The sequence below is a fragment of the Mus musculus genome, chromosome 10, assembly GCF_000001635.26.
Source record: "Mus musculus strain C57BL/6J chromosome 10, GRCm38.p6 C57BL/6J".
Taxonomy (NCBI): Eukaryota; Metazoa; Chordata; class Mammalia; order Rodentia; family Muridae; genus Mus; species Mus musculus.
In genome coordinates, this window is record NC_000076.6 from 7,809,293 (window position 1) to 7,831,424 (window position 22,132).

Below are 22,132 nucleotides of genomic sequence, written 5' to 3' on the forward strand. Positions count from 1 at the left end.
GTTTTTCTTATTTTAAAGATTCACTCTTATTTTATGTGTCTGAATATTTTATTTCTCTATATGTATGTGTACCATGTGTATGCCTGGTCCCAGCAGAGACCAGAGCATTAGATCCCCTAGAACTGGAGTTACAGATGGTTATGGGTACTTGGAGGCGAACCCAGGTCCTCTGCAAGACCTCGTTCTTAACCATGGAGCCGTCACTACAGCCACACGATTACCTTTTCTGTACCATTTATGGTTTGTTGCCCATGACTTTACTGCACTTTCAAAATAAGAAATAAACAGGGCTGTTTGGTAATAAGTAGTAGGCTGTATTGATTTTTTTTCAATATTTTTTATTAAGGTCTGTAAAAAATCTAGAGAGAGAAATACCTGGTCTGTGAGGGATGTTCTTTCTCCACAGTGTTCATTCACAGCAGCCTTTCCTCGCCAGAGGCCGTGTTGCAGAGGAAACTTGTTCAGTGCACCCTGCAGTCTGAACCAGCGCCTCACCTCAGTGCTCTCACTTATCAATCATTCCTTTCCAACCCACGGCTTAGAGGGAGTTGAACTTTCTCTGTTTCATGAGGAGAGCTTTTTTGTTCACAGTTGGAACAAGGCTTTGTTTCTCTCTGAGTTGGCTTCTCTTGTGGTGGAAGGAGAAACCTGTCCCAGCTTGGCTCGCCAGTCTTACCAGGCCCATACCCTTTCCCAGACCAGCCTCTTGATGTGTTTTTTACGTGTTATAATCACAGTCCTATTGGTGGTGGGTGGTGTCTGCTTTGGAGTAGTGTTAGCTGCTGGCTGATGCAGTAGAGTTCATGGACTTGGTGGCTTTGCTTGAACAGTGTTTTTTTCAGTTGGATGTTGTAATATTCACCCAGGTCACTAGGTGGCAGCATATAACTAAAGAAAACTGGACATGCACTTTGAACCAGAGTAACAGCAGAGACAGGCTTTGGGTTTAAGGCCTTCCTCACCTTCCCTACCTCCCACTGTGTGCTTTCATAAGTAGTCCTTTGTGTTTTATAAAATTGTTAGTGTACCATTATAGGATGCTAATTCTTTTATTTCTTTTAATAAACAGGTGGGAAATATACCAAGAGTGATTTCAAGGAGTATGAAAAGGAACAGGATAAACCAGCCAATTTGGTTCTGAAAGAAAAAGTAAAGCCCAAACAGGAGTATCCTTTATAAGAACCGTATGCTTGGCTGGCCTCCCCTCTGTAGGTCATTTGTGAGGGGGACATTTTGTTGTCACAGCTGGTCAGTGTTTCCCATAGACTTGACTTTTTCAGTATACCATGTATTATGAAGAAAGTTAGAGTTGAAAGAAACCTTAGGCCTAAATATTTTATCTCCCACTCTTACAATAAATACCTTACTTACTTACCCACTGTTCTCAATGATCTTCAAAAGTAAATGTGTTACTTTTATATATACTAATGTTTTAAGTTCCTTTCTATTGAATATCCTTGTGTTATTCATTCTCTCTCTCTCTCTTTTTTAAAGATTTTATTTATTTACTCTATTTACAACGTTCTGCCCACATGTATGCTGGTGTAACAGAAGAGGGCACCAGATCTACTGTAGATGGTTGTGAGCCACCATGTCATTGCTGGGAATTTTACTCAGGACCTCTGGAAGAGTAGCCAGTGCTCTTAACCTCTGAGCCATCTCTCCAGCCCCTGATATTTATTCCCTTTTATTTAATTTCCTTATTTAGATAACAAAATCTTGTAGTTCTCTGTCACACGATTAGATTTTTTTTCTTCTGTATAATACATTGCCATTTAACAACAAGGATTTGCTAAATCTTTTTGCTAAATTTTTGTCTAGGGCTCCTTCCAGTTCAGTACAAGAGTTGACATTTATAGGATCTAAAAGAAATTTATAGACTGGACCATGCAATTCAGGTTCTTCCAAGTTGCGACAAGGAAAAAAGCCATGAAGCATACTGCTCGCCTTACATCATTTCTGTTTGCTCAACTATGACTGATTTCCCATTATAAATCTATCACTCCACACATTGCAAAGGTCATTTCTTTGGTGATCATCTTTGGTAAAAGGTGTCTTTGTTTTCTAGTTTCTGTTGATGAAAAGAGGTTCTCTCTTTTGTGTTACATAGGCATGTCTTCTCCAAGTATTCATCAAGGAGGTTGAGTATCAGGTTGGCCTTTAGATAGTCGTGCTTTATTTAAAGTGTGTTGCCTGTCTGTGCTGCACAAAGTATTGGGATGTGTCTGAAGGGTGCTGACAGCATCACCCTAAGGCTTTCCAGGCAGCCAAGCCAGCATGCTGAGTCTGGACTTTAACAAAGGCCATTAGAAGGCATGTGATTAAAGCTTACAGTCACAAAAGGCATAGATGAGCATGTGCAAATGTTACCTTCATATCGAAGGTAAGTTTGGCCTAACCACTTAGAAAGGACAGGACAAATCAAGGAAGCGAAGGGCATAAAGTCAAGATGCTTACAGAGGCCTTCTGATTTTAAGGAATTCACTATATTAATTTTAAGTTTGTAGCATTAAAGTGTTTTAATGAATGTTGGGCAACTACTCTACTAATTGAGGTATACCCCAGCCCTTGGGACTGTTTTTTTCCTCATCATTCAGAAAACTATGGGTATGTGTATAAAGACAGACATTACATTCTGGGCCTAAAGAACATGGCCATGTTGACTTCAGTCCCAGATTCAACTACAATAGCACTTTTTTTTTTTTTTTTTTTGGTTTTTCGAGACAGGGTTTCTCTGTGTAGCCTTGGCTGTCCTGGAACTCACTCTGTAGACCAGGCTGGCCTCGAACTCAGAAATCCGCCTGCCTCTGCCTCCCAAGTGCTGGGATTAAAGGCGTGCGCCACCACGCCCGGCTACAATAGCACTTTTATGTTAGGCTTCCATACTCCTCATATTCCAGCCCAACCTTCTCAGAGTCCACTGCAGAGACTGGGATTATTGTTACGATAGTTCTGTGCTTTTTCTTCGTTTATTTTTTAATACACGGTCTTAACTACGTGCCTGTCTTAGAACTCACTATATGGACCAGGCTGATCTCAAGCTCGTTAGAGATCTGCTGCCCCTGCCTCTCAAGTGCCGAGATTAAAGGTGTGCACTGCCACCATTAATCTAAAAACTGACTGATTCAATCTGGCTTCTCTCTTTCAGCCTTTCCTGAATTGCTCTGCTTGGCCTCATACTAACTTGGGCAGTGTGTTCTAATCTTACACACACAAATGGTGCCTAGTTGCAGGATATTTGATCACATTGTGAACCCCAAGATTGTGTTATTTACTGAAAAAAAAAATCTTTTTCTAATTGTGGTGTGGCTCAGGGAAAGAGAGAGAAGCCAGATTGAATCAGTTTAGAGAGGAGTTTTGAGGCAGAAAAGCTGAGTTGAATCATCCAGTTTATGCTTTATTTTATTCTAAGGCTTTATATTAGAGAAATTACTTTAATTCTGATTCATCACTTTGTCCTGCAGCTCAGTTAGACAGCTCTTTCAAACAGGAGTGCTTCCTTCTACAAACTAGCTTTGCCTTCATTATTTGGGACTACAGGGTGTACTAAGGGCATGAGAAAAGCCAGATTGTGTTATTTACTGAAAAAAAAAAAAATCTGTTTCTAATTGTGGTGTGGCTCAGCCTTAGCACACACCTTTACTCTGACTGGAATAGTCATTCCCTTAGTACACCTGTAATCCCAAATAATGAAGGCAAAGCTAGTTTGTAGAAGGAAGCACTCCTGTCTGAAAGAGCTGTCTAATTGACAGACGTGACAGAATAGGATCTGTTCAGGAAGAGAGGTAAAGGAAGAGATGAGGCAGTGCAGAAAACAGAAATAGGCAGTTTTACTGGGAGAGTGTTGGAGAGAGAGCAAGCTAGGTGACGACGGAGTGACCCAGAAGACTAGAACACATTGCTTGAGTTAGTATGCGGCCAAGCAGAGCAATTCAGGAGAGGCAGAAAGACAGAAGCCAGATTGAATCAGTCAGTTAAGAGAGGAGTTTTGAGGCAGAAAAGCTGAGTTGAATCAGCCAGCCAGAGATCAGAAAGAAAAAGAAAGGGTGAGATTATTGAACAGTACGTCTCAGAGGTTGAAAACACTCTAGGTCTAGATTATATTGTACTGAGTCTAGAAGCTTCCAGGACTAGGCCTAGGTTAGAGACAGTAAGCCTCAGGAGTGACATTTACATCAGCTGAATAAAATATACTTTTACAGTGCTTTTTATTTTTTTCCTTTCAGTCCTTTATTTTTAATAGAGTTTGTTGAAGTTAAAATTACAGTAATGTGTATGTGGAGTCTCCACCATTTCCCCAGGCAGGGCCTTACTTTGTAGCCCAGACTAGTCTTAGACTAATCTCTTCTTTTCCTCATCTTTCTGAATAGCTGGGATTACAAGTATAACATGAAGTTTTTTAAAAAGTTGTTTTTTAAAGTTATGTTTTATGTGTGTATCTACACATATATAAATGTGGGTACTAGAAGAGGCCAGAAAAGGGTCTTGAATCTCTGGAGCTGGAGTTATAGGTAATTGTAATCTAATTGATGTGTGTGCTGGGAACAAAACACAAGTCCTCTAGAAGAGCAGCAAGACTCTTAGCTCTTAACTTTCCAGTCTGTGTAGTTTTGTTTGCTTGTTTCTTTTGAGAGGGACTCACTGTAACTGACTAGCCTGGAGCTTGCTACAAACTGAAACTCACAGAAATCTGCCTGCTTTGTCTCCTGAGTTGTGGGACCTCATACAGTGTTTGACTTAAGCTTTTTTTCACTTTTAATCTTCATATAGGCTTTCATTACATTTAAAAATCATTATTAATAACTACTTTTATATTACATCTTGCTATGATACTGAAATGTATTGTATGTTTTTAAACATTGTTCCCATTTCCTGATAACTAAAAATGGTTCTAATGTGTGTATCTGTATTTATGTAGCTTATAGTTTTAGTTGCTATAAATTCTTATAAAAACGTCTACATCATAACTGTTAATTACTAAACCCTCTCCCAGCTGACCTAAGGAGAGTCATACAATGCACCTTTTATGTAGAGAGAGTGTGTCTAGCTTTGGGGTTCATAACACCTGCAGTTTCTTTAATTGATGGTGTGCCTCACTTTCTAAATTAAGTCTTTCAGTATTGACAAATATATTTTGGTTTCGGTTCTCTTTAGAACTTTTGCCTGGTGGTTGTTAGCTGGCTGATTCCAGGGTCCCTTCCAGTGCTCTGGGCTGCTGTGAAGACAGTGTGTTAAGAAATGCAGTCTATGCTTTCAGATGCTGCTTGCTTTAAGTTACACTTAGCCTCATGGCCTCCTTTATTTGCCATGTTCCCTGTGGCTTGCTTCTTACCCGTCATTTATTCAGTTTGTCCTTAATGCAGTGCTTCAGTGCAAAATATGATCTTATACTAGATGAGCAGGGAGAAGACTCCAAATCAAGTCACTCACACACAAGTAAAAAGCACAAAAAGAAAACACGCCACTGCTCCGAAGAAAAAGAAGATGAAGAGTACATGCCAATCAAAAATCCTAATCAGGTATTGCTAATATTCAGGCTTAAATATGGAGAGAGCAGTAGTTTATAATTTTGTACAGTGCATCTTGGTAGTGTGATTTAGGAAGTAAGGGATAGTTTTAGATGATCATCCCCTACTTTGAGCTATAGAATGGGCATACAGACTTGAATTTTAAAGACTGTATCCCACAGGATATAAATACTGTTTTCAGAGTAATATATACATTTTTACATTGTAATCAAGAGTGATCTTCTTGCCTTATTCATTTTCATTAAAAAACCAATGGGTCTATGTTGAAAAATTGCTTCTCAATTGCTGCTTAATTTCTCAATACTTTTAAAAAGATTTATTATTATTACTGCTATTATTATTACTATTATTATTTTCCATATATGTCTGTAAATATATGGTACTTGCCATTGGAGGTCAGGAGAGGGTATTGGATTCCCTGGAGCTGGAACCACAGGCCGTTATACGGAAACTTTATGTGGGTGATAGGATCTGAACATGGGTCCTCAGAAGACCAGTAAATCCTCTTAAATGCTGAGCATCTGCTGGCCTCTCAGCACTTTACCAACTAAGTTAAAAAGTTGTGTGTGTGTATCCTCGTGTGTAGTGCATGTGTGTGGGATATGCATGCAGGGAAGCCAGAGCAGGACGCTGACCTGCTTTATCACTCCCCATCTTAGTCCCTGGAGACGGGGTCTCGCTGAACCTGGAGCTAGGCGGTAGCCAGCAGCCCCAGCAGTCCTCCTGCCTCCAGGCCCTTAGCACTCTGCTTAAGGCTTGGGGCCTTGCCCAGCTGCTTACTGTGCTTCTGGGGGTTTGAGCACAGTTCCTTACGCTTGTACAGTCAGCACTTCTATCTGAGGCACAGTCTCCAGCCTCTTGATTTTATGTCTTTTTATGTGTATGTATTGTATATTGCAAATATTCCCTCCACTCCCTTCCCATTAGTCCTCTTGTTTCCCTATACAATTCACTCCTATATTTAATCTATATGTATATGGCTATATGAAATCTAGAACCACAAATGAGAGAAGACTTACACAGTTTGTCCTCCTGAGACTGATTTAATTTGCTGACTATGACTGTCCAGCTATATCCTTTTACTACACAAGACGTCACACTCTGTGGCTGAGGAATTTTCCTTTGTGGATATCCACATAGTCCTCAACCATTCCTCTGTTGCTAGACACTTAGTTGTGCCCGTAACTTAGCTATTGTGAATGGTTCTACAGGAAACATTGGTGGTCAGCATGTATTTTATGTGCAGCATTGCCAGTAGGCTTGAAGATTCCTTTGGCTTGTTTGTTTACTGACAGGTCTCTGTTAATCCCTGTTGGTCTTGAACTTGATTTGTGGCAGCAGCTGTCCTTGAACTGATCTGCTGTCTTCCAATTGGTAAGGTGACAGCCATGAGCTCTCACCTCTGGCTAGCCCTTGAAGTTTTTATGTCCTGTCTGTTTTATAGATACAAAATAAAAATAAAATTCATAATTAAACATCATAACAAAGCTGGCCTGAGCAGCATATTTCCTAAAACAGTAATAATGAAATAATTTCCAGCCCGTTTTAGCTCTTTGTTAAATTTAAAAAAGCCATTTCATCCTGGCTGCATGCTTTTATCTTATTTTATGGTAGTCATTTGAGATGGTCTTGGTGAGTGAGAAACACATCAGGAGACTGAGGTGAGGAGGCAGGGAGCACAGGAATGTGACAATGAAGCAGAGACACAAGTAGATGTGTTAGGGTAAGCCAGGTCAAGGCTTTGCTGTCAGGAGAGTTAAGAGTGACAGTTCTGCCCTGCTTGTCATTGATGTGACCTGGGCAAGTTAACGTTGAGTCACAGTTTCCTTCTTTGAGGAAAGAGATACTTCTCAGACAGTAAATGTGGACACGTGTGTGCAAACATTTCCTATGTCTGGCCAATCTCCTTACTTCAGCTAGTACTGTCAAGGTGCAACTTTAAGGTCACTTACAGGTCTCCTTGTGGCTATAACATTGGTTTAGTTCCTATTTCAGGTAATGGGTCTCATTTTCTGTTTCATGTTAATGGATTGTGTAAAACCTTGTTTTGGTTTATAGTTTTGTTTTGTGGCTTGCTTTGTTTTGAGACAGGATCTCACTGTATAACCTTAGCTGGCCTGGAACTCATTATATAAACCAGGCTGGCTTCAACCTCACAGAAATCTGCTTGTCTTTGCCTCCCAGGTAGTGTGATTAAAGTGGTTTGTAGATTTTAGAACAGTGAGATACAAACATAAAGTCTAACTGAACACTATGGTAGCACACATCTCTGGCTGTAGTGCCTGGGAATCTGAGGCAAGAAGGCCAAGAGTTGAAGCCAGGGTCAGCTACATAGTGAGGCTCTGAGTTTAAGGAAAAAAAGGAGAAATCTACAGACTAATACACATAGAAAGTGAAACTTGAACCCTGTTCCATTCCCTTTTTTCTTCATCTTGTAGATGATGGCTCTCTCTCTCTCTCTCTCTCTCTCTCTTTCTCTCTTTCTCTCTCTCTCTGTGTGTGTGTGTTAACATGGATGTTCAAGTACATTTGCCTATGTAAGCGTTCTACCTTATATTTGATAAATACTCATAGATAGCATGCACTCCTACCCTCAGTGTCATCTGACAGAGCCACGGTCTCTCTCCTTTCTGTAGCCTGTTAGGTGTTTAAAGATTGCCATCGCTCACGCCCTGTTTCAGATTTTAAACTATCTTGGTCCATTCCTTCAAATGTTCCTCAAATATGTAATAGGAAAAGGAATAAAGGCTGTTTTGTCTGTAAAATGTAAGGTCAGGTCTTTTACCCCCAGTTCACAACAAGGACAGAGGCGGCGGCTTGTTCCTGACAAGCTTACAGGGATAGTATGCCGTGAAACCATAGGTTGGATCAGAATCACAGTCTACTGCTGCTTACCAGGACTATAGTATCGTCCCCTTTCCTCAGCCCTTCATTTTTATAGTAGAATTACCCACACTGCACTGCAGTATTCCAGGTGATCCCACCAGAGTATCTCCTCCCTTCCCTATAAGACTTCTTATGTATGTTTGTATGTGTGCAAGTGCATCTTAGTACATACATACATGTGTGTGCAGGGAGTATGCGCTGGGGACTACAGAGGGGTGTCGGGTAATACTCTGTCACTCTCCACCTTACTCCTTTATATCAGGGTCTCTTACTGTGGCTAGACTGATAGCCAACAAACTTGAGCTATCCTCCTGTCTCTGCCAGCCTACAGGGGGAAATGGCATATAAGCCATTTCACTCCACTCTTTCAAAATAAATGTCATATTACATTACTAGGAATATTTAACATGTTTTCTACTAAAGCCTTTTAAGTCCCCTCTTCACATATTGCTTTTAGCTACAGGCATTCAAACTTGTATTTATTTCAGTGAGGAAATCCAGGCCTGAGCTAAATGTTCTGTTGTAGATAATTATAGGTTTAAAGAAACGGAAAGGCTGCGTGTTTTAAGTTCCCTACTATTAGGAACCTTCTTACCCTACTTTGTGAGCATTTTTAAACGTGTATTTATGGTTTTTTGCATATGTTTGTGTACAGGTGTGTGTGTATATAATTTGTGGTATGTGTGTATGGAGGCCAGAGGTTCAAGTTAAGTGTCTTCCTCTCTTCTACTCTATCTTGTCTTCTTTGAAACAGCATCTCCACCTGAGCTCAGAGCTCACTGATGGGCTGATCTGTTTGTCATTGTTCCAGCCGTGCTAGGATCCCAGGCACATGCCACCTCACCTAACATTTCATATGGGATCTGTGGATCTGAGCTCAGACCATTGTCCTGGTATGCAAGGACTTTGTGACTGAGCCATCTCCCTAACCTTTACTTTCTGATTACTTAATTAAGACTTTACAGTGGCATGCAGTAAAAAGGAAGAAATGCTGTTAGAAGTTTTTTGGTTTTTTGTTTTATAACCTAAAGGCTGAAGAGATGGCTCATCAGGTAAAAATCACTTGCCATGCAAATCTAATGACTTGAGTTCAGTCCCTGGAACCCCCTTTAAAAAGAAAACCCAAACGACTTGCTTTTCTGCCGCACACCTGTGGTCTCTGTCCTTCTGTGCTGAGGTGGGAGTAGAGACAGGAAAATCCCCAGAAACTGGAGGACCGGCATGGAGGGTGGGGCGCCAACCTAGCAGAAAGGGTGCCAGAGCAGACCCAGCCTTGGCAGAGTGGAAGGAAATGGCCCCCTGAGAGTTGTCCTCTGACACACACACACACACACACACACACACACACACACACACACACACACACCATTAACTCTTAAAATAATTTATGGAGATTGTAACTATAAAAGTTTTAGATTCTAAAATACATTTTTCTAACCCTTTCCCTGTGAGTACATTAAAGTAAGTCTTTTAGATTTCAGTTTGATTTGATAATGTAGCTATATGAATTCCTTTCCTTTGTAAGAAAGCTCAGCTATTTTCTATTTCAGTTTCAAAGATATAATTACTAACGGGAATTTCAGTACAAGCTGTAAGTGTAGCTAAGATTTTCCTATGTGCTGCTGTTTGCTGGGAGAATTCGGTTTCTGTTTCTTTAAATTGTTGCTTGTTAAATGGCAGCCTTGCTATTCAGTTCAGAAACTCGGCTTTTTAATTTCCACCTCTGCCTGCGTTCCATAGGTGCTCTTAGTTCCACAGGTGCTCTTAGTTCCATAGGTGGTCTTAGTTCCATAGGTGGTCTGTGCTGTTGGGGCTTTGGATTTTGCTAGGTCACAGGAACTTGAGTAGGATCTAGTGAAGGAGTCAAAATGGGTCTCAGTTCTCCAAATAGCCTTGTTTTGGGGGTCGAGTAGCCTTGCCAAGTAACTTTCTAATATGCCTGCCTCTGCACCGCCAGCCCAGATATACCATGTTATTCTCTGACAGCACACACTGTTTCCTGTCACTTTTAAGGATAGGTTATTTTTCTTTGTCTGAGATCAGAGACTTACTGTGTAGCCTTGGCTGCCCTTGAGCTTGCTGTGTATATCTGACTAGTCTTAAACTCCTAGAGATCCACTTATCTCAGCCTCCAAAGTCACCATGCACTGCCTTTAATGTCTAACATATTAAGTAAGAGTGTCAACACATCGTGTATCAACTCATAGACCATAGAAAATGTATTAGAAGATATAGAGTGACAACATTATAAAACACTTTGAAATCAACCAGGGCCAGAACCAGGGCCAGCGAATAGTAGAAGTGTGTGTGTAGTATGCAAGAGGCCCTGGGTTTGATCCCCAACACAGTTTTTTTTTTTTTTTTTTTTTTTTTTAAAGTTGGTTTTGTTTTATTTTTTAATGAGCCAGGCTTGGCAACACGGGCCTCTAATTGCAGCTACTAGGAGGTTGAGATAGGGGATCAGTAGTTCAGGGCTTGCCTGGATTGCAGAGTGAGTTGAAGACCAGCCTGGAAGGGATTGTGGGGCTGTACAGGCCAACATTTGCAGTATTTGCAGTGACTGTTTTCATTCTAGCCTGACTGACACACCTAGATCTCTTCCTACTCTGTCCTTTGCGTGATACCGTCTATGTAGACTTAGTAGGGGACTTTAGTAGTTCCCCTGCAGTTCCGTGATAGAGCCTCAGTTTGGGGAAGTGGGCAATGAGAACTGGAGGATAGCTTCATATTATAAGAACACTGGGCTTTGCGCTTGGGCTGGGGGTGTCTTGGAATACTTCCCTGCCTTGTGTGAAGCTCTGGGCTCGTTTCACAGGCTCCATTAGGAAAAAAAAAAACAGACCTGGTCAGTGTTTATGTGGCTGCTTCAGCTCCATGGTTTTGGGACTGATCTTTGAGGTCAACTGAAATAGATGTAAACCAATTAGACCTTTAAATGTTAACTCTTGTGAGCTATTTACTTTAATACAGTTTATGAGATTCTAGTATTAGTGGTAGTACATACACTGCAACCATTAGGGCAGGTGACTGAAAGAAGCTGAGGATATGAAATGAATGAGTTTAGCTGAGCCTGTCCCCCACCCCCTCCAAAAAAAAAAAAAAAAGAAGAAGAAGTAAACTATAAACAAGTGATCTTGAGCTGTTGCCGTGCCTTGCTTTTGGCAGATTGTTCTGGGCTTCATGTGTTGACAGAACTCATGGATGATTATTTTATGACTGACTTTAACACTGCATCTCTTTGACAGGATATCTACAGGGAAATGGGTTTTGGTCATTATGAAGAAGAAGAAAGCTGTTGGGAGAAACAGAAGAATGAAAAGAGAGACCGACGTCAGAACCGCAGTCGTAGCCGGTCTCGAGAAAGGGATGGTCACTATAGCAACAGCCACAAACCCAAGTACCAGACAGAACCTTATGAGAGGGAAAGAAGCAGAAAGAGGGACAGAAGCAGGAGTCCAAAGAAATCCAAAGCTAAAGAAAAATCCAAGTACAGATGAGCAGAGGAGGTGGACAATTGTAGCAGGTCTGCTCCGGCCTGAGCTGGGGCACGCAGACGCACTCAGTGCCTGCCAGCACAGCTGACTGCGGTTTCGATGTTAGCGTTGTTGCCTTTCAGGTTACACTGATGGTGTGGGGCTCTGGAAGAGAGGGAGGCATTTTGTGTATACTTTTTATACAAATTTTATTGTTGTGCATACATGGTAACGTTCATATTTGACATCTTTCATAGTTTCAGTCTTTTAAGAATGAATCATTTCATATCACAGAAGTCCATAAACTTGTATGTAAAGCATAAAACAGAAAATGTACCTGGCTGCAGCGCAAGAGGTAAGAGTGTCACTCACTATGAAAGCTCCATATATCCCTTCTCCTTGCAGGAATTATTCTGAGTTGTGTTTACCCTGCTGTTAATTTTGTATGTTTTTGAATTTTATACAAATGGCACAATGTATATTTTCCTTCTGTGACTTTCTTTTTTTAAGAGTCCATTTATTTTTATTGTTACATAGTTGTGAATGTACTACGCTTGATCTGTTGATGGACTTTTAGGTTGTTTGTTAGTTTTTGCTATCTGAGGAATGCCACTGTGAACATTTCAACTGAGCATGGCACTTTCTGGCCATGTGGTTTGAGTTTTCAATGCATTTATAGTTATGGTTGCTGTAATTTACCTGGTATGTGAATTGTATGGGGTCAGGGGTAGCCACAAGAGTAGTTAGTCTACCATACAGCTCAGAGCACATTTGCTCCATTATTGTACATAGTTTTGACTACCAATAGAAAAGGCTTAACTATATCAGGAGCTAGCATCTTTTCTAGGGAGATGGCTCAGTGGGTACAGTGTTTCCTCATCAGCACAGGACTGAGTTCAGATCCTCACCACATACCCAGTGCATGCGACTAATAATCCAGTACTGGGGAGACAGGAGCGGGGGAAGCTCCAGGCAGTTCGAGTGACCGAGGAAGACACTCGGCACTGACCTCTTGCCTCCACATACTGTACAAACTCGTGCGTGCAGGCACACACACACCCGAATACACAGCTGTTCTGCATACAGAACGGTAGGTGTTGCTCACACAGATGAACCTAAAACATGGTCTAGAAGAATGAGCAGGGACAGGCTGGAAGCAACGAGAAGTCATCCACTGACTGCGGAGACTCGATTTAAGAGCTCTGGAGTATTGAAATAGGAAAATGTATGCACCAAGCGTTTCAAGGAAAACATATCCTTGATTCCAAATGATAAGAAACCGTTTTATTTTTCCTATGTATTTGACAGTAACTATATGCTTATGGGAGTGTAATATGTTTGCTATATGTTAATATTCTGGAACAAGTAAATCCATTTGCAGACATATCAGCTTACTTTTTTCTTTCTTTTGGCCAAAGTTTGCTCTCAGGGATTTTTGAAATCTATTCATTATTATTAACTGTAGCTTGCACTCCCTCCAATACTTTCCAGACATTTCTTCCGTTCACTTAGTAAAACCATCTACTCTGACCCAAATCTCCTTTATTCTTCACTGTGCCTGAGGGCAGTGCTTCTCAATCTTCCTAAGGCTGCAGCCCTTCAGTTCCTGTCGTGGTGACCCCCAGCCATAAAATTATTTCATTCCTTCTTTCTAACTGTAATCTTGGTGCTATTATGAATTGTAAGTATCTGTGTTTTCCAGTAGTCTTAGGCAACCCCTATGAAGAGGTCATTTGGCCCCCAGAGGGGTTGCGACCCACAGGTTGAGAACCACTGCCCTGGAGTCCGATGTCATTTCATTCTTGAGTTGGACTTTTGTAGACTCCCATAAAAATGAGGTCACATAGAATTTGTGTTTCTGTGCCTGCTTATATCACTCAGTATTAATGTTGTCCAGGTTCACCCATGTTGCAAATGCCTTTCCTTCCTAAAGGATAAAGAGTATCCTGTGTGTCTAGATGGCATGTGTTCTCTCTGTTGTTATTAGGCGAGTGTGTGTATTTTGTGTCTCAGCTGGAAGCACAGGCAGCTCTGCAGTTTGCAAACAAACCCTTTACACTGCTGGATCATAGTAGTACATCTTCAAAGTTTGTCCCCCAAAATATCTCTACTGTTTTCCATAATGGCTATAATAATTCACATTCCCAAAGACAATATATGAGGATTTCTTTTGAGAAGCTGTGGGGTTTTTTTGTTTTTTGTTTTGTTTTGTTTGTTTGTTTTTGTTTTGTTTTTTTGATTTTCAAGACAGGGTTTCTCTGTGTAGCCCTGGCTATCCTGGAACTCACTTTGTAGACCAGGCTGGCCTCAAACTCAGAAATCTGCCTGCCTCTGCCTCCCGAGTGCTGGGATTAAAGGTGTGCGCCACCATGCCTGGCTGAAGCTGTTGTTTTAACCAGGTGGTTTCCCCCCCCCCCTTTTTTTTTGTTTAGTTTTATTGTTTTTATTTTATTGTTTTACTTTAATGGGGTTATTTGTAACCCAGCCTGACCTCAAACCTAGCCGAGTATGAGGTTGAACTTCTGGACCTCCTGTCCAAATTTGCAGAGATCTGGAGTTATAAATGTGTACCACCACGCCTGTATTATGTGGTTTTAAGGACTGCTAAACAAGCCCTCTACCAGCGGACTTCCATTCTTTGTTTTTGAGACTGTGTAGCCTTGGTGGCCTGGAACTCACTATGTAGTCCAGGCCTTGGCCTTGAACTCCTAGAGATCTGCCTGTCTCTGCCTTCCAAATGCTGGATTAAGAGTATGCACTACTATGCCCAGTCTCACTAGGTGATTTTAATTATAATTTTAGTCATAACCTGGTTATGTGTCTTGATGAGATATGGGGCAGTAATCTGAATTACTACTGCGTATATCTAGGTGAAGTGCCCCATAATTTCTGTCTCAGATTTGGCTTCAGGGTTTAGGTGAGCCCCACCTTTCCCTCTTAGGTGCTGCCATTGAAAGGAGAATCTTCTACCTCCCACTGTACTAGATGAAACCAGCTTTCGGTGATTTTCCATTGGCTTTTGGGAAAAAAAAAAAAACAAAAAACAAAAAACAACAGCAAGTACATTTTGCATTAAAGTAGTTACTTCAAACCCCAGATTGCTCATTAATACAGCTTCAGTTTAGGCTGTTAATCTTTTTGTTTGTTTGTTTGTTTGTTTGTTTGTTTTCTGAGACAGGGATTCTCTGTATAGCCCTGGCTGTCCTGGAACTCACTTTGTAGACCAGGCTGGCCTCGAACTCAGAAATCTGCCTGCCTCTGCCCCCCCCCCCCCCCCCAGTGCTGGGACTAAAGGCGGGTACCACCACCACCCGGCTAGGGTGTTAATCTTTTACCAGTTGAATTTTCAAAGACTTTGGCCAGCACTCTTAATAGTTCTTTAGTAGGCTGAGAGGCTGAGTGAGAACCTCCGTGTTGTCTCAGCAGTTGGACCAGTTCCTTTAATAAACTGAATTTTGGTCAGTGGAAATTTAATCTAAGTTTGACATTTCATACCTGGAAGGTTGAGTCACAGAGAATACATAACAGATAGTAAAATCGAAATCTCAGAAGCTTCACCTTTAAGTGGCTGTTGCTAGGAGACTATGCTTTGATGGGAAACTTGAGAGAAGGTTGTTTCCTGTTAAGTGATCATGTGGAGATCCCCTTCTTTTCAAAACGGACTCTGTGTCAAAGCAAATAACACCAGTTATTCTTGCTGGTCTTTATTCCTACGTGTTTATAACCCACCCAGGTCTGGGAAATATGAGTAATGCTAAGAGTTAGCAGTCTTACATTTCGCCTCCTCTATTCCTTGTTCGTTTGAGCAGGCAGACGGGTGAGCTGTTGAGTGTTTTCATTGTGCAGTTTAAAAATGGTATTGTGAGGGCTGCCAAGCACCTCATCCAGTAAAGACGCATGTCACCAAGCTTGGATTTGACCCTTGGGTTCTACATGTGCCCCGTGACGTCTGCAAGCACACACTAAATATATGTGATTTTTTTTTTTTTTTTTTTTTTTTGAGATAGGGTTTTTCTGGCTGTCCCAGAACTTGCTCAGTAGACCAGGCTGGCCTTGAATACAAAGATCAGCCAGCCTCTGCCTTCTTGAGTTGTTCTGGGATTAAAGGTGTGTGCCACTGCTCAGCCAACTCAATGATTTTTTTAAAACCTGTGTTGATGGTATTCCCTTTGGATTGCTGGGAAGCTGACCCACACAGTAACATATTAGCAATAGTGTGTATAAAAAGAGAAGTTGGGGGATGCGGCTAGAATTCTAGAACTCTACCACAGTGACCCCTGGTTCCTGAAAACAGTTTTGCTTTGTACTGTTTCCTTGGTGTGGTGGAGAGGCTTGGCTTTCCAGTTGGGAAGCTTGATTCAGAAACAAAAAGGTCGGTGCCAGATGTAGGAGCAGAAAACTATGGGAACACGTGGTGATGGGCTGACCAAAGCAGAGGATTATAAAGAGAAAGGAAGGGCCCACAGACAGGAGGGAGCGGGAAGCAAATCCAGAAAGCCTGCATTTGATTCTTAGGCGGTAGAGAAGCTGAGCACATTCCTAAGGAGGAAAGTGGTAGAGTGTAGCCAAGGAAAGTGGGTTCTGCAACAGGCTGGTTCCACAGCCCCCATTGCTTTGAACATAACTCATTCCATATTCGCGCCTCGTGCAACCCCAAACCAGATTTAATCCAAGTTACTTTCCCAGAGTAGGTGCAGAAGTCTGGATTTGAGACATAGAATGGGCCTTCCATCAATAATAATAATAATAAAAATCACAAAAAGTCTATGGTCTCTGCTCCACGATCACTCATTGACGAAGGCCAGCAGTTCAAGGGTCTGGAGTGGCTACAGATGGGTGTGGTTTGGGCGAGACTTTGATACACTGGGAGCAGGATTAGTAGAGCTCCCTAGTTAACGTGGTCTCTAGTCCCATAGTGGGCCACTTCTCATACTGTCTTGGGGGCAGTCGCCCTGTGCAACTCATCTTCATACACACGGCATGCAGTGGAGCCTTGTCTTACTGTAATCTCATTGGACGGCAGATATCTTTACCTTCAGAAGGGTTGTTTCACTGTTACATTGATAATCATCTACTATTCACAAACCAAAGGCACAGATTCATTGCCTTACCCCCTCGCATGCTCACAGGAAATAACGTGATGTCTCATCTCGACACTTGCTCTGTTTGGGAGCCTGTGTCCACAGCCTCCGCATGACAATGATGCTGCAGCACACGGTAGCAGCTTGAGGGTGCTAATGATTCTTTCTAGCTTCTGGTACGTTCCTTGGCTTACAGTTACACCACTTTAAGCTTAGCCTCTGCCTTCACATGGCCTTTACCCTGCATCTCTATGTCTGAGTCTCCCTCTCCTTATTTCTAATAAGAATGCTAGCCATTACATCAGGGCCCCCTCACGGCTGTACAACTCCAGCTTACCTGAGTAACTTTTACAGAGACTATTTTCAAATAAAGTTATGTTCACAGAAGAAATCAGAACTTGAACATGTTTTAGGACAGGGGTCAGGGTAAGGGCATGGTAGCTTGTCACCTTTCTTGTGGGGTGAGGTGCTATGGGGCTCAAGAAAAGCTTCTATAGTGTTTTGGCCAGAGACCAACAGAGGATGCCGGGATAAGCCTTGGAGCCTATGTTTCTAAACAATGTGGCCAGGGTTCAAGGCTTCATGTAGCATGTGCAACACCCCTCATTGTTGCCTGTGCTCATCTTAGTTCCTCTGTTAGTGACCATCAGCCCTCATGTCTTTTGGTTCATTGGTTCATAGCATTTCTTCTTAGGGATGAATGGAGTACTAAGCATGAACCACATCACATTTCCCTTGGGGGAGGGGCTCGCTGAAAAATCTAAGATTTTTCTGGATTCTAGGAAAGGCAGGTCTTCCAGAGTCAAGAATGGCCTGTTAAAGCTAAGCATTACTCCACTCATGATATGACCCCAACCATAAAATCATTTTCATGGCTACTTCATAACTGTATTTTTGCTGATGTTATGAATCATAATATAAGTATCAGATATGCAGGATATCTGATATCTGTCTCCCATGAAAGGGTTGTTGAACCCCAAAGGGGCCATGACCCACAGGTTGAGAACCACTGGTACCGTAGGCGTGTGAGGTCAGTAGCTTGGATTGTACAAAGACAGTAGAACGCTACAGAGCACCCTGCAGGGCCATTGCTTCTGTCTGATGTTACTCACAAGGCCTGCAGTCCTGAGAAGATATGCCTGATTTTTGGAAGGCCAGACTTTCCCACATTTGGATCTGTCTAATAGCTCTGCACCGGAGGAGACAATCTGTTTTCTCAAGCTATGGTGTCACGATGGCCCAGAAATGAAAAAAAAAAAAAAAAAGGTTTTTCCTAAACTGTAACCAAACAACCTGTGTGTGATAGTAAGTAAAAATAATTGAATTGGTTTTTATTTTATATGTATGAATGTTTTGCCTGTATGCATGCATGTATGTATGTATGCATGTGTACTGGTTGGTTTTGTGTCAACTCGACACAGCTGGAGTTATCACAGAGAAAGGAGCTTCAGTTGAGGAAGTACCTCCATAAGATCCAGCTGTAAGGCATTTCCTCAATTAGTGATCAAGGGGGAAAGGGCCCTTGTGGGTGGTGCCATCTCTGGGCTGGTAGTCTTGGTTCTATAAGAGAGCAGGCTGAGCAAGCCAGGGGAAGCAAGTCAGTAAAGAACATCCCTCCATGGCCTCTGCATCAGCTCCTGCTTCCTGACCTGTTTGAGTTCCAATCCTGACTTCCTTGGTGATAAACAGCAGTATGGAAGTGTAAGCCGAATAAACCCTTTCCTCCCCAACTTGCTTCTTGGTCATGATGTTTGTGCAGGAATAGAAACCCTGACTAAGACAGCATGTATGTATATATGTATGCATGTATAAATGTATGTTCAGAAGAGAGGATCAAATCTCCTGAAACTGGTCTTACAGATATTTGAGAGCTGCCATACAGGTGGTAGAAATTGAACCCTGGTCACCTACAAGAAGAGCAAGTACTCTAAACAGCTCAGCCATCTCTCCAGCCCCTCAATCTTCGTGGGATGAGCACACACACTTCTGACTGGCAAAGTAGTTTTGCTAGTCTCTATAACATTGTTTTGTGCTAGAAAGCTGGTCTCAGTACACAGTCTTAGCTGGCCTGGAACTCTATGTAGACCTACTAGCCTCCACCTCACAGAGAATCTCCTTCCTGCTTCTGCCTCATAAGTGCTGGGATTAAAGATGTGTTCCACAACACCCTGTTTGTCTCTGCAATTTGTCAGGAGTTTCTAGATGCTGTCTCTGTCACAGATTATGTTTAAGTTAGGTGTAGTGTCAGGCACCCATAGGCTAGGGCTTTAGGATGCTGAGGCAGGAGGGGACCTCAAAACCAACACAGGGCTGCAGAGATGGGACCACCACTAAAAGGGTTTGCTATGCAAGCCTGACAACCTGAGTTTGATCCCCGGAGCTCACATAAAAAGCCAGGTGTGGTGGTATGCATCTGTAATCCCAGCACCCCTACATTGGAGATGGGAGGCAGAGATAGGAGGATAGCCTGGAATTGCTGGCCAGCTGTCCTGGGGTATGCATTAAGCAGCAAAAATAACAACATCAACAAGGTAGAGGGGAGAACTCAGTGCCAAAAGTTACATTCTGGCCTCCACAGACATGGCGTGGCATGAATACACACACACACACACACACACACACACAAATAACAAATAGTAAGACACTCAGGATGGGGGACTTCAAAGCTAGTCTAAGATGTCGAGGGAGACTGTCAATCACTGAAAGCTGCAGACTTTTGAATTGGGAACGGAGGCCTGACAGTGCGTCCTCACAACACAGACACACAAAAAGAATGAAAGAGCTTATACTCAAAGTGGTAATAGCCATTGGCTGAGCATTTCACACAGACCAGCTGCACTTATAAATGCATGTGTTTCTTTGTAAAGCCTGTCATAAACGTCTCTATTGGGCAGCGCTAAGGACTGAGCCTGGGTAAGCTATCGATCTGCCACTGAGATGCTGAGATGCAGTCTCAGCGTTACATGTGCTCATTTATTCTCACACTGTCTTCATCAGATAAGATTAAATGAATGACTGCCCCATTTACGTAGAAAGAGGCTGAAGCATAGCTGTCCATTGGCTTGCGGGTTACACTGATGAATAGCAGAGTGATCTGCATGGCTTCAAGTCCATGACTCCAAACCACAAAACATAAACCCGAATCTGCCTCAGCACACACATCAAAATAAACTTCAGGTTATAGTTAAAAGTCTTATTTAAATGACAGAAACACAGAGTAGGATGGCTCAGCTGGTAAACGTGCCTGCTGCGGAGTCTGACATCTGAGTGAGTTCAAACCCTGAGACCCACACTGTAGAAGAGAATAGTTTCTATAAGTTGTCCTCTGACTTTCATACATGGGTATAAACACACACACACACACACAATTATATTTAAAAAAAACCAAAACAACCTTTATAGCTTGAGAGAAAAAATGTTGTTTCAATCCCAGGGTGAAGAAAGGATTAAAAAAACACAGAACAATATACAAACTGTAAATTATGAAGGAAAAACCAATACATTTACTGAAAAGTGTCTGTACATCTCAAAACATGATAAACAAGTTAAAAGTTAAGTGCAAAACAGAACATGTACCTACGGCATACACAAAACACACAAGGCCTCAATAACATGAAAGATAATACAAACCAAAAAGTAAAGGAACACCGTAGGAAGACGACCGGCCACCGTGGGGGAACCCTGCTTGAATTGTCCTTGTAGCTCCTAGCAGTGAGGGAAGAGAAGCTGAGATGGCTTTGGCAAACACTTCCTCACGTATGGGTTTGGCAAAAAGCAGAATGGCTCAGAAACCCCGAGGTCAGCACGACTGGTGACTCCCACCTGCCTCTGGTGAACACACTCGTGGAAGGCTGAGGAGAGTTCTTTCTGGCCAGGCCTATGACCTTGTCCCCACTGGACTATGCAGTCTAAGGTCACTCGGGAAATTTGTCTAAGTTTGGTGTCCACTGGTGCTGTAGATGGAAGGAGGCAGCATCTTGAGTGCCCTGAGCTTCCAGGGCTCTGTGTGCGTGTTATCTACTTGCATGTTGTCCTCCCTCTGTGGTCAGGGTCTATCCACACATACCTATGCCCTCTGGGGCCACTTTCTCATGGCACAGACCCAAGTGTAACGAAAAAGGCAGGGAGTAGGCAGAAGTAGCCTTGGGGTAGACCAGGCAGAAGAGGAAAGGGAGAGAGGCCTGCTTAGGATTCAACAACTGTATTTGTGGGGTGTAAACCCATACCCACTGATGTTTGTGGGGCTGGAGACGGAGTCCCGGGACTCTTCATATGTAAGCGGCTGCTCTTTCCTCTCCTCTTGTAGGCAGAGCTCAGTTTGGAGCGAATAACACCATAACTGTTTCTCCTTCCAGTGGGTAACACGTCGCCCAAACAGGTGAGACTTCTTTCCTAGCCCCACAGTCACGGCAGCTGAAGCACCCCACTGTGCATGAACCCAGCCCAGCTTTCTCTAGATCAGATACTGTAAAGGTACCATATGGTAGGTAGTTCTTTTGACAAAGACAACTGACAACTGAGTGTGGAGTTTTCCAGCCAAAATGGTGTCTCCTCTTTTGGCCATCACTAAACACATTCTAGTCTGACAATTAAAAAAAATTTTTTTTGAGACAGGGTTTAACTGTGTAGCCTTGGCTATCCTAGAACTCAATCTGTAGACCAGGCTGCCCTTGAACTCAGAGATCTGCCTGCTTCTGCCTTCCGAGTGCTAGGACAAAAGATGTGTGCCACCACTGCCCAGCTGACACCATCATTTTTGTTCATATGTGTGCATCTGTGTGTGTGAATGCATGTGCATATATGGAGGAGGAGGCTCCCGAGGCACTGTCTACTCATAATTTTAGGATTTCGTGTGTGTGTGTGTGTGTATGTGCACTCTGCCACAGTGTGTGTCAAGGTCAAGGGACAGCTTGCAGGAATGGGTTCTCTTCTTCCACATGTAGGTCCTAGGTATCACAGGTTATCAGCCTCGGCCATGGGTGCCTCTACCTGCTAAGGCATCTCAATGGCCTATAAATCAAGATTTTTATATCCCATATCCCCGGTCCATCTTAATAATCTTCCCAGAGCTTCTGAGACCTGTTGTCTTAGACCTAAGCTCTCAAGGCTAGGTGTGGTAGTTCACACCTTTAATCTCAGCACTGGGAGGCCGAGGTAGGAGGAC

General features: G+C 42.5%; 1 protein-coding gene across 3 annotated transcripts in view; it reads left to right on the plus strand.

The window, feature by feature from the left end:
* Ppil4 (peptidylprolyl isomerase (cyclophilin)-like 4) overlaps nt 1-13,273 on the plus strand; it is a 29,677-nt gene extending 16,404 nt beyond the window's left edge. Inside the window, exons 11-13 of one of the 3 annotated variants that reach the window (NM_026141.3) lie at nt 1,070-1,166; nt 5,372-5,519; nt 11,660-13,271. In NM_026141.3, the coding sequence (NP_080417.2) occupies nt 1,070-1,166; nt 5,372-5,519; nt 11,660-11,911 (497 nt within the window). In that variant the 3' untranslated portion in view covers nt 11,912-13,271. Of the gene's footprint in view, nt 1-1,069; nt 1,167-5,371; nt 5,520-11,659 lie in introns of those variants that run through there. The other 2 variants (XR_001779581.2, XM_006512832.4) reach the window with 2 other exon arrangements.
* The last annotated feature ends 8,859 nt before the right edge of the window (nt 13,274-22,132 follow it).